The sequence below is a fragment of the Charadrius vociferus genome, unplaced genomic scaffold (assembly GCF_000708025.1).
Source record: "Charadrius vociferus isolate BGI_N301 unplaced genomic scaffold, ASM70802v2 scaffold190, whole genome shotgun sequence".
NCBI classification, from domain to species: Eukaryota; Metazoa; Chordata; class Aves; order Charadriiformes; family Charadriidae; genus Charadrius; species Charadrius vociferus.
This window is the reverse complement of record NW_009646608.1, coordinates 1,553,699-1,566,421: the sequence shown is the minus strand read 5'-3', so window position 1 is coordinate 1,566,421 and position 12,723 is coordinate 1,553,699. Positions and strand designations below refer to the sequence as shown.

The 12,723-nt window shown below is 49.6% G+C and overlaps 2 protein-coding genes across 2 annotated transcripts in view; both read right to left on the bottom strand.

Moving 5' to 3' along the window:
• Positions 1-4,347, bottom strand: part of PARP16 (poly (ADP-ribose) polymerase family, member 16) — a 41,152-nt gene extending 36,805 nt beyond the window's left edge. Inside the window, exon 1 of the mRNA XM_009887416.1 lies at positions 4,313-4,347. Within this exon, the coding sequence (XP_009885718.1) occupies positions 4,313-4,347 (35 nt within the window). The remainder of the gene's footprint in view (positions 1-4,312) is intronic.
• Positions 4,348-5,748: 1,401 nt separating this feature from the next.
• The window catches only part of IGDCC3 (immunoglobulin superfamily, DCC subclass, member 3), a 94,867-nt gene continuing 87,892 nt past the window's right edge, over positions 5,749-12,723 (bottom strand). The window contains exons 10-14 of the mRNA XM_009887405.1: positions 8,405-8,593; positions 8,031-8,135; positions 6,763-6,901; positions 6,062-6,269; positions 5,749-5,952 (exon numbers count right to left, since the gene is read on the bottom strand). Of these exons, the coding sequence (XP_009885707.1) occupies positions 5,788-5,952; positions 6,062-6,269; positions 6,763-6,901; positions 8,031-8,135; positions 8,405-8,593 (806 nt within the window). The 3' untranslated portion in view covers positions 5,749-5,787. The remainder of the gene's footprint in view (positions 5,953-6,061; positions 6,270-6,762; positions 6,902-8,030; positions 8,136-8,404; positions 8,594-12,723) is intronic.

Below are 12,723 nucleotides of genomic sequence, written 5' to 3'. Positions count from 1 at the left end.
AAGCACCACTCATTCTGATCCGCTCGAGCTCATTTATTCTTGCTTTATTTTTCTTGTACAAGTAGCCACAGGCTAAAATCTAAACAGAGCAAACTACAAAAAAACTGGGTTTTATTATTTTTCTTTTTTTTATACAGAGCTAACAATCGTAGGATCAGTGGGATTTCAAAGATCAAGACAGTTCAAAGTAAGAAAGGTAGAAAATAAACAGTAGAAAAGTGCTTTGCAATTTGGGTTTTTAGTATTACTCTTAACGGTTGATTCTCAAAGAGGACTGGGACAAAGGTTTAGCATCGTCTTCATTATTACTTTACTACAAATGTAAAGATATTGCAAGTTTAAATGATGGAAATACGATCAAAGTAAAATCCCTCTTTGCTTTGTAAGTAAGACCCTGATCCAAAGCCCCGTGAAATCAGGCTTTTCCCCGACTCGCTGGGCTTTGCACCGGCCCCGTCCCTTCTTGTTACCCGATGCTGAAGCTCAGACTCCGCTCTTGGAGGAAACCCAGAGCCATTTCACTGATTTCCAGCGTTACGGTGCGTTTTGGTGCCGTTGGCCCCACGCCAGCAGCGCTTTCGGCCGGGGATGCTGGTGCTTCACACATGAACATCTCCCTGCCCGCGGCTCCAGCCCAAGCATCTTTCCTTTCCTTTCCTTTCCCTTTTTTTAATTTGTCGGGTGAGGGAAATAAATGAGCAGGCATCAAGTTGCCAGATAGGATCTTTACTCTGCCTTCCCGGGCGCAGCGTGGGGAGGGATGAATTTCCAAACACTGTTTGCACAGATGAAGCAAGTAAGTAGCTCCCCCTGTGCCGCTGCCATTTATTTTCATAAGCTTTTAATTTCCTTTTTTTTTAAACCAATCTTCTCAGACTTAAGTGCTGTCGGTCAGCTCAGAGAGGGCTCAGACACTGCACCGGTTTCCCCCCGAAATGCCGTGGGATGGTTATCCTGGAGAAACACCCCCACGGGCAGCAAAAACCTTCCCTTCACCAGCCAGAAGCAACAATGCTTCGTAGCTTCTCTCCTCTTTTATTGCCAACTTAAAATGTACAGTCCCTTGGGATAATTTTGGGTGGAAGCTTTCAAATTCCCAAACTGGTCCAGCACTTGAATATTTCAGCATCTTTACAAAACAAGGAAGAAGCAAGATACGGTAGACAAATAAATACCTGAATCCAACAGCGTGAAAATACCCTGTCACAGCATAAAACTATTCCCTGTTCAACTAAAGACAATGTGGATACTATCCCTGAGGTAGCAGCCATCTCTGGTAAGCTTGAGAGCTCCAAGAATAGGTTGTGCCCATTATGGGTTACAGGAAAAAAAAAAAAAAAAGAAAAAAAAGAAAGAAAATGATCTTTCGGATACTGTAATTTCATCTCACCACAGCCAGAAAAGCAAGAGGTTTGTTTTGTTGGGTTTTTTTTTTGGATCTGCCCAAAAAAGGCAGCAAGTTGAATTAGTGGAATTATTTCCTTGGAAAAATACTAGAGGATGAGACTCCTACCCCAAACACGGGTGGTTGCCAGTGGCTTGCACCGGATCCAACACCTGCCCCTTATCCAGCGGTTTTATCTCCAGATAAAATTCTCTGATTTCTCCCAGCAAGAAAAGGGGGGGTAAAAGAAAAGAAAGAAGAATTCTGGCAAGCTGTTGCTTAAATGTTTGAGGTGTCTAAATGAATTATCGGGGTGAAGGGAACACCTGCCATTAGCTGATCCCGGGCAGGTGGGCGAGGATGGGTGCAAGGCACCAAGACCGACCCCTGGGACGGTCCGGCTGGTTCAGCCCTCTGGTCGGGGTACGTAAAACGATTCCCCAGACTCCTCTGCTATGGCACAGCCCCAGGCCTGCACATCCGTTCCGTTTCTGGCCCCGGGTGGTGGTGGTTTTGGCAGTCGATGGGTTTGCAGCATGGATGCAGCGGAGCTTTGCCCCAAGGCTCAGGAGGGCTCATCCCTCCTGGGACGCTGCCGGTGGTGTGGGGACACGCTCCCAGAGCAGAAATGCTCCTGTTCAACCAACAGCTGGGCCCAAGCCTGAAGGTGAGTGCTTTGAAGAAGTCTCTGATTCCATGAAAATGGGTACGTGCTCACGGAAGAGCTGGGAGGAGCGTTTTTGACACCTGTAAAACTGCATCCAAACCACCTGGGGGGTGCACATGGGGACCTGCAGTCCTACTTGCCTACCCAAGTACACCATGTCTACCCAAGTACACCGTGTCTACACAAGTACACCATGTCTACCCAAGTACACCGTGTCTACACAAGTACACCGTGTCTACCCAAGTATAACTGCGCCCCAAGCCCAGAATAAAACTGGAGCGGTTTCCCTTCAACACAGGACAGCAGTTTGGATGAATCAAGGACAGACTTGAAGCTGTGCCCCACGCTGAAATCAAACACAAGCTCTTTTTTTGTTCTTTTTTTTCCTTCTTATTTTACAGATTAAAGCCCTGACACATTCCAGGTAATGTTTTCCAAAGTTTTTGGTCGGCACAGCTGTGCCTGCAGCCCAGCTCAGGCATCGATGAACAACCAGAGGGGCTGTTATGTGTTCCTTCTCCAGCTAACTGGCTAGAGGTACTCCACAGCGCAAAGCCAGAACGTGCCATTGAGAGGCAGTTTTTTGCCCGGCTTTGTGGACTCGGGAGGCTTGGATAATTCAGGGAAGACCATGTCCTCCTGCTGGATCTCCGGACTTCAGCCTCAGACCTCTGGGGCCTGACCTGCCGCAACCATCTATGTTAGGTCCCAACGGTACGGATTGACAAGAGCAGAAAAGAAACCCCAAAAAAGAGGAAAAGCTAAACATCTAAAAAATAGTCTTTAAAGATTCACATCCATCTTCAACCGTCTCAAACCAACACATAATCTGCATTGGTTTAAGCCATTACATTTCTGCATAATTATTCAAAAAAAAAGAAAAAGCTCTATTCTTGACATACTATTGTATTTCAACTAGTCAAATGGCACAGCATTTCCCTTTAATAAAAGGAAGTAGTGACAAATACTTGTTACTATTACAATATCACAATAATATGATATTAAATTAATAGCATGTTCACAGCTCCAGGAAGTCTGAGCTGAAAGCTAGTCTAAATTCTGTGTTCACTTTGGCAACAGTACTTATTCAATGTGAACGTCAGCGTTACACACACACAAAAAAATTAAAAGCAATAAAAAGAAAAGCTGGGCTGGAGCGGAAGCGGGATGGCAGGAGGAGATTGGGATTTCTTTGATATGAGGTTATAACTCAACCGTTTGGCATCTCCTCCTCCCTCCCGCCCTTTCCAAGCCCCAGCATCCTCCAGCTCCCACAATGGGCTGGGCTGTGCTACTGCTCTCGCATGGTGCCAGCAGCGCTGTCCCCCTGTGGTCCCTTCCCAGGCTGGCTCCAGGTCCAGCATCACGCGGGAGAGAGCATCTCCCAATGGTAGGTGTGAGCAGGAATCGGTCTGACGGCACATTTAACCTCTTTGGTGGGGTGAGGAGAGGCTATGTGGGGGTTCAATACATAAGTTTAACCCTTCACATTTTTTCTGTCCAGCAAGATGTCTACAGGAGGAGGAATTTTAAAGGGAGAGGGCTACGAACACTGAGCCTCGAGAGCTTCTTGCTCTCGAGGTCAATGCCGTTACATCTGCTTGGGCCAAGCGGGATGCTTTGATCTGGAAGGACAGAGTCCTGCTCACAGCTAACCCAGCTCAGCACCCGGACGCAGCACAGGGGGACAGACATTTGCCTCATTGTCCTGTGTACGGTATCATTTACACGATTACCGGTAGCATCCCATTGCCAAATGGAAAGGTGATGGGGGATGTTTCTGACACAAGGGACTCTCCCACTGGTACCATTTAAAAAAATACAGTTATTATTTTTTTAAAACTTAAACTCATTTCCTTTCCTGATTCCTTTCACTTTTCCTTGCAAATATGGTGACGTTTGATTCACCACCACCGATACAAAGAGTTCAAACCTTCACATTCACCCAGTTTTATCCAACGCACACGGCAGGCAAAGGGCTGCCCTCTGGCACCGTCTGGCTGATGTCCCTGTCCCCCCACGGACAACACTGGTCACGCACCAACTCACGAGGCTGCACCATGCCAGGACAACCCAAAACCGATGGTGGCACGTTGGCGGTCGGTCCCTGGAAGGGGGGGAGGGTCACGCACAAAACCTCTCTTTGGTGTTGGGAGCTGCTCTGCCCACCCCGGGCATGGGGAAAGGGTGGCTGCTGGCAGCCCCCAGCGTCCTCCGGTGTGGGGCCTCGCTCTGCATCGCCGCCTGGGAGCCCTCCTCACCTCGTCCCTCCCAGGGAAGCGAGCCCTTTGGCCATGCCTGCCCACCCGGGGATGAGCCCCTGCTAGCTGGAAATAGGCTGGAGGAGCTGGAAGCAGCACAGTAGCATCTCAAGGGGTTTGGGAAGTGCTGTATCGGGGTTTCGATGGCAGGATGGGCTTTGAAGGGACAAGATGGTGACAATCAGGTTCCCACTGCCCAGGGGTGCGTTACGCTGCTCGTGGCAGCCATGCCGTAAATCATCCTGCAGGGAATCAGCCTTGGGGAGCCATATCCTGAATACAGCTGGGATGGACCAAGGCAGCCACCACCAGCACCGAATTTGGCCCTGCAAGAGCAATGGTGCCAGCGAGCCACAGGGCATGGAGCCACGTGCCTGTGATGGCTCCAACAGTCTTTAAAGTAAAAAACCCATGACACGAATCTCTGCCACGCAAAAAATCACACTGGAACCCCACTAGGTGCCTAAAAGTAAAGCTCATAACACTAGTGAAGCATCTTGCTCCGTGCGGGGCTGGGTGGGAGAGGCAGGAATTGGCGGAGAGGAGAGGATACACACACACACACACACACACACAAGTTTCTATCACGCTTGAGGTAGAACATTGCTTTCAAGGTTTGGAAGTGCTTTACATGGGAACGACGACAACAAAACCACCAAGGCGGCAGGTACAGAACGTGACTGCTGAGGTAGGACCAAACTTGTACTGACCAAGTGCTACGCTACTTGTTTTTTTGAACACGAAGGAAGACGCAGGTATTTCTGCTTCCCAGAAGACATTCATTCCGGTTGAGGTAGGTTCTGAGTTCACTCGGGTTGTCTGTCCAAGTCTTTCAGTAGCCCTCAGGCAGGCATCCTTTGACACACACACTCTTTTTTTTTTTTTTCTTTTTTTTCATATTATTTTGAGTCAATCAGCAAAAAAAGTATCCTGAGAAATAGCGAAAGTGTACAAAATCATCAAATCCATGGAGAGACGGCCTTCCGGGCCTCAATTTTTGGAGTCAAGTTAGAAGTATTTCTCCGAATCCAGTCTTCTGGAAATAAAAAATAGATCCAAAAAGTAGTCCTAAAGCTGCTGATCAGGAAAAAGTCTGGGATGCCATGAGAAGAAGGCTCCCCCATATCCCCAGTCTGTCAGAGATGGGAGACTTTGCCAGACTCTGCCAAGGAGTCTTTTACTTAGCAGCTGTGGGGAAAATCCATTGTGACCAGTCTTGATAAAGCCGTCATCGGAAGAAACACACCGAGAGGCCTGAGAGAGGTCAGAAGGATAAACTTCACAGAGTTTCCAAAAGGCTGTATGCATATATATATATTTATATATATATATAAAAATAAAGCAAAACAAAAAAATAACAATCAGACTGTAGAAATCTTCAATTGACCTGAGATTGACGACTCGTTGTAAAGACATCACCAGTCGCGGGTTTGGTTTCTGGTATCTCCTACAAGAGGGTTCGAGTCTTGGCAGTTTTATCCTTCATTGGCGGGACCGTGGTCGGGAGCCGGAGCTGTGGGGCTGCCGCCATGGGGTCTTTTCGGGAGAGGGTCTGGCTGCTCCTCGATGATGCTGAACTCATCCAGAGGGAGTGTGGTTATCTGGGTGTCGTCGTGGGCAGCCGGTGGGCTGTGAGCCAACTGGAGAGAGAGAAGGGGACAATGCAATGATGGTGGCAGGTCAGTGATGCTCTTAGACATGCAACTGCATCTGCATTTCCCAGGCATGCTCCCATCCTGCTGGACTTACCGTTACTCCCTTATCCTGCTGCTCCTGGGACGGGGATGCTGGGAATAACCTCTCCAGCTCATTCATATCCAGCTGCTTTCCATTCAAGTCCCGGTCATCCCTGTCCCTGCGAGCGGCCCCGTTCAGGACGAGGCCCGTGGCACTCCGCTGGCTCCTGGGGATCTGCGGGGTTGACAGCTGCTCCTGCACATTTTTGCACATCAGCAGCCTGAAAAAATAAAGAGATGGAGCCCGAGGCTGAGCAAAGCCAGTGCCTTCCCCGCTCCCTTCCCCCAGGCCTGAGCCTGCCTTATCCCTGTGCTATGTTCCTTCGGTCCTTAAATCCCTCTTATAAAGTCACATCTCTTCCTCTCACCACGAAAGGGCTTTTGGTTTACGGGGAGCATCAGGGCTTGCCAGAGCAGAAATAGTGATGCTCCTGGGAAGTCCCAGGTCCCTTGATGGGGACAGGAGCTGATGGGGTGTATTTGGAGGAGCCCGCTGGGTCTGGGTGCCTGGGAGGGAGGCAGGAGCCACGCTGCAAACAGCACCCAGCATTCACGGGAGCCGGGCTGCGCAATCACACGCTGCAGGATGCACATCCTGAGACGTGCACAGGAAACAGCCCGTCATCACACTGGGGGTGCGAGACCCCTGCAGGGACACCTACATGGCATCAGGGACCATCGCCCCTTGTGAGCAGCCGCACGAGCAACCCCTACCTTCCTCTGTACCCAAACATGAGGAAGAGGACGCAGAAGATGATGCACGTGACGCCAATGTGGATCCCAATGATGATGCCGGTCGCGGAGGTTTTATTGTTCTGCTCGTCCTTCATGCAGTCGCAAGGGGGATTCAGCACTGCCAGAAGAAAAGGGGAGAGGGGTCAGTGGTGCTGTTTGCATATTGCTCCTCTAGCTTTTGGGGAGCCCGGATCAAAAGCTGGAGCCTGGGCAGCATTGGGAGCTGTGTACGGGGAAGAAGAGAGCAGGGGGGGAGTCCAGGGAGGGGGGTCACTGCCTGCCAAAGCAGCTCCCCTGCTCCCAGTACTGTAGGAGGGCAGTCACAGCAAGCATAGGACTGGAAGGTCCGTGGAGAGTCAGCCCCATTACCTGGGCTGCTGTTATTAGACACATTTAATAAACAAAAAAGGTTCTGATGTTAATTTTTATAAAACCCTGTGTCCAAGGAAGGAGGTGAGAGGTGGTCACCACACGAGAGCAGGCTGATACCTGATGAAAGTCACCAAGTAGACAGATGCCAACAAGACTAGTATTTACTCCAACACAGACAGAGGAGTAATAACTGTCTCTTGAAGATGTTCCCACTGGAAGGCTTAAAAGGCTTTCAAGAGCAGCAGGATGTTTTTTACACATAGATGAATATGAAAGGTGTGATCAGTTAGAGATTCCCTCCAGAGACTTCCCCTTTTCTGCCATGTAATGCAGTGCTTGTGCTCTGCAGCCCCTCTTTCCAAAGCCACGTGTCCTCCCTTCCCGGCACCACTGAAGGTTAAAACATCCAGGAGAGCTCCAGGAGAGCAGAGATGCTCAGTGCACCACATCTCACTCGAGGATGGCAACTCTTAGCTTATGCATGGAGGTTTTCTTCATGTTCACGGCCTCACCTCTGGCTCGAGCTTAGGGGACAAAACTGACAATTACAGGAACATTTGGTTTGTCTCCCCCCTCCCCCAGTGAAAAGGTCATGAGGTTGATCTGTGCTGCAAAGAGGTATCGGCTTGCCAACACTAATGAGGGCCAAACAAGGATGGTGCAAGTGACACGGCAGGAAAGCCACCTCTAGCAGCACCAGGAGGTCCCAGCCCCTCAGAGTTTTGCTTCATCATTATTTGTGATGCTGAAAATAAATGCGTGGCTGAAAGTGAGACGGGGGGTAGAGCCCCCAGTGTCTGGGGGATGCGTCTGGGTGAGACCTTGCCGCCTTCCTGCAAAGCGCTTTTCACAAACCGCCGCCGAGACTGACTCACCTGTCCTCTCCACAGTTTCCCTCAAGGACACAAAGCGGACGGTTGAATTTCCATCCCCATGCTGGTTATAGGCAAGGAGCTTGACTTCGTACACCATCGACGCATCTGTTTCAATGGAGAGACAAGAAGGACATTTGAGGTTTAATCACTAGCATTATCTCCCCGCGTGATGCTTATTTAGGAAACGCACATCTTACCAAATACACACAAGATGCTGCAAACAAGTACCTGCTACTGGGAAAGCACCCCAAAAACCTGGAGGAGAGCTGCAGCATCCCCCGTTTAACGGCTGTGCAACACATCTGAGCTCTCCCATCACGACAGACTCTCCCAGGGTCAGGAGGGGACACGGATCAAGCTGTCACCGTACTCACCCAGGTGGGTAATGTTGTACGCTGTTACGTTGCTGGGCAGTAACACCGGACCTGTGTACTGGGAGAGGTGGACTTTGCGGTAATACAGCTTGAAGCCTTCATGCTGGCCCAGTTTGATGGAGGGCTCCCACGTAGCCTGGACGGCGGTGCTGTTAATGACTTTAATAAAGAGGGATGGCATGGCTGGGACTGAAACAGAGAGAGAAAGACAGTGGGTTGCGTGTGCTTTTTCAGTCTGCATGATAAGAAATTCCCCAGCAGTCTTTCCCTGTGGTCACTGCACCAAAGAACATGCTAGATGAGGCTGAGAAAAATCGGACCAGACCAGGTCCTGGTTTAACAGCTTAGAACTTCTTCAGGGAGCTGTAGGAGTTTCCAAGGGTTTCCTCTGCTCTGTTCAGCAAGCAGAGAGGCTACTTTTACACTCCGGTTGCAATCTGATGCTCATGCAGTGACTTCAGCAATGCATTCCCAAATTCCACTTTTCTGCCCTCGCCCTGAGGGTAGTGAGGACCTTTCAGAGTGATTAATCCCCCAGGGAGGAAGGAACCAGAAGGGATGGAGTTGGAGACATCCATCTCAAAAGCGTGCTAGGTACCTGCACTGGCTTGCAGGGTGTGTGGGAGCTTGCTTTAGGAGGGAGGTTTGGGATTCTATGCTGGGGACTGAGAGGAGAACCGGGGCATCTTCATTAACAACCCTAAATACCTGAGCAGCCTGAGATCTCTGCTCAGCTGTGGCTGGCTTGTTTTGGTAGGCAGGCACTTACCTGGCCTCAGGGGCGCACGGGGGTTTAGCTGGGAAGGTGTCCCTGCTGCTGCCCAGTGTCACCAAGGCCTGATTCAAAGACCACCAGGATGCCTTTTGCTCCAGTCAATGCCCCCAAATCATGCCCCCCTGCGGGGGGTCATGGCCATTTCATCCCCAGGTCCCCAGAAAGCTGCCCGGCCCCACTCTGCCCTGGGCTGAGAGACAAAGATTTGCAAACCAAAGCCAATTTTCTTGTGATGTAAATATCTGGGGTTTCTAAAGCTGGTTCTGCACAAACCCTGCCCTGGAGCCCCGCGCAGCGCTGGGGCACGCAGGACCGTGTTTCCCCCAAGCCTCTTCCTTCCCCTCTCCCTCCCCTTCTCATATGCCAATCACACCAATGCAAAGATGTGCCTCAGCAGGACATTTATTTCACTGATGATTTTTTTTTCACCTCATTTCCACAAAACACCCCCAGGCCGAATGCTCCCATCAGTTCCTCAGCCTTTGGCACCATTCAGAAGATGCAAAGCACCAGGCGCTGCAGGCTGTGCCCTGCCCAGCGCTCTGCTCCGGCACCGGGAGGGAGAAGGGTTTTCGGGCGCTGCCATACCGCGCAGTGAGCTTGGCTACATCCTGCAGCAAAATTATCCAGCAGAACAACAGCCCTGCTTCTCCAGCAGCCTCCAGGCTCTGAGGTAGAGCTATTTTTCCAATTCCACGTGATTACAAGCTCAGAAGTTCCCAAATATAAGGATTGCCAGGTTTGCATTGCCGATGCTGCTTTTTTGTCTTGTTTTTCCCCAAGGCATCTCTAAAGGATGAGCAGTGCAAACCCAGCCTTTGGCAGAGAGTTCAGCACAGCCATTTAGTGAGCGATGGTGAAAAGCGGATGAAATGTGGCCGTGTCAATCTAAGACTGATGAGAGCTAAAAAAGGGCATTTCCTCCATTTAATGGTAAAGGCAAAACCACACAGCACAACGGTTTGCCTTTTCCCAGGCACCAAGAGCTGAAGCTTTCCCACGAGGAGAGTTAGGGGAAGGAAAGACATCTCTCCTGGTGAGCAGGAGGGTCTTTACAATCCTGTCTCTTCCCAAAGTGATGCTCTCCTTCAGGTTGCAGGGGCTTTGTGTGATGCCCTCCGAATAAGCATGAGGAGAGGAACAAGTCCCTGCTGACTGATGAGCATCTCCATGTGGATTCAGGAGGAAAGACTTAAGAGAGCAGCGGTTCTGGGTCAGGTTAATGAGATCCCATCCTGCCTGGGCGCTGCCAATGGGAAAAAAATGGGTTGAAGTACTTCTTGCTAGGATTTATTCTGATTTCATTGATGGGAAGGCTGTGCTTAACAATTTCTGGGTGCAAAACACAGAGTAAATTCTATTTATACCAGAACGTACCATTCTTCCCAAGGCTGCATATTTTCGCAATCCAATTAAGTAGTCATTTTGTCTAAGCCTCCCAGTTCCCTTTAGGGCAAAATTAGGAATTGTCTGGATCCCCCCTCTGAGAAGCTGGACTCTTGTTTAAAGCATCATTTTCCAAATCATGGGTGAAAATGCCGCTCACAGAAAGGGAAATCACATTATCCCATGGACAAAGAAACACTGATGTGGGCCATCCTGATTTGCGAAGAGTTGGCTTTATTTTATGGTTGCAGAGCCTTACATTTAATAAAAACCACAAGAATATCTCTCCTTCAAAGTACGGAATATATAGTATTTATTCAAACTTTGAGTATATATATATATGTATAATATTGATTATATGTATGCACTCGCAGAATGCACGTGCCGTTTATAATGTTATTACACAAATAAGTGTATACAGATGGAGTATATCTGCGTGTGTGTATCAATATATGTACACACACCAGTGTATATGTGCTTCACAGAAGTATATAGAAGACATAATATGGATCTACTATAAGTGAGGCATCTCCCTCATGCTAAGGGCTGGGATACTTGTTTTCCTCTTCCGTGCTGTTTGGAATTTTCCCCAGGTCATTTCAACTTTCTTCTTGAAGGCGTCTTTAGCCGAAGATGACTAAAGGAACAGTCTTCATCCTAGAGAAATGTCAAAAAGTCCTGGAGAAAACCCTAAAAAGCATTAAAAGACAAGAACAAGGAGCGTGTGCTGCTTAATGAAGCGGAGAGAGTTTGAGATTTAAAATACCACGGCATTTGTGAAACGGCGTAAAGGAGAATGACAGGGAGGAGACAGGAGGGCCTTCCTAGACAGAGAGGTTCACGGAGGACAAGGTTCACTTGGGTAGTTTCTCTACGGCGTTTTCCCTTCTACTTTTTATACGAAATTATCACTGGCTCAAAGGAAGGATCACTGCGCTTGTAGAAAGCGTTGGAGGCTTCAGCTAAGCGTGCTCTCAGCATACTCCTAGCCCTGAAAAGCTGACCTCCCCAAGCCGAAAGCAGCCCTGCTCCTTCACCATATTCCTATTCCAGACAATACCAGTATAACACAGTTACTCAAACCAGTCTCCAGCTGGCAGCATCTCTGCTGGCCACTCCGACAAGCGCTGCCCTCGCTCCGCCAAACCATCCCCGGCTGGCAGATTCACCCGCCGTGTCCTTTCCACGCAAGGCAGGACATGGCAGCGTGGTGACACAGGGGGTGCTGCCACCATGGGGCTTCGCACCCATCTCTGCACGCATCTCATGCGCGTGGCGCTGAGCCAGGATGGCAAAGCCGAGACACGGCGTGTCAGGGAAATCCCGTCCCTTTCTGAGGCTGTTCGCGCAGATCCAGTGTCTCCCCGAGCCCAGGGGAGCCACAGCTCTCCAGCGCGCCTCAGGAAGGCACGGGGTGAAATGGCTTGGCTGTGAGAGGAGGCAAATCTGCAGCAAAGCTTTAATCATCTGGTGACAAAAGCCACTGGATCCTGGCTCCCTGACCCGCTCTCACCTCTGTGAGCAGAAGGCAACAGGCACCCGAGTGAAGCAAAGCAAACAAATCAAGCCAGAACTGGGGCTTTTAAAACTCTCTTTACCTTCCCACTAGGCAAACGCAAGCTGGGGTTGAGTGATCTTAACCAGGCCAGCTTGTCCATCCTGAACGTGGAGCTAATTGCTGAAACTTCGTTACACAGGACAAGTCTTTTTAAAGCATAGCAGAGCAGGACAGTGATGCCTTGAAACTTCAGAGAGCCAGGAAATTTATGATCCCGTTACCAGATTCCTAACTATTCCTGTCGTGATTGAAGGTAATAATGACAAAAAGTCCTCTCTAGCTCGACCCAGACTTCTGCAGAAACACCAAGCTCTATGAAGCATGGCTGGCTTTTAGCTCCTGTAGCTGAACTCGGAGCATCGGGTCAAGGAGTTTCAAGTTTTCCCTCAGTCCATCCGTCTGTCTCTAAATTGGAAGGAAAAACAAACTCTAAGGGTGACCGATTCCCTGGGGAGTACCAAGGAAAATAAACTTGCAGTGTAACAACCCAGCAGGGCGAGGATTTATTGGTCGTGGTGCTTAAAAGCTGTAGTAAACATCCGCAAGGGCTGAAAACGGAATGAGAACTGGATCCCCCACCTGGAAGTCAACACACTCTTT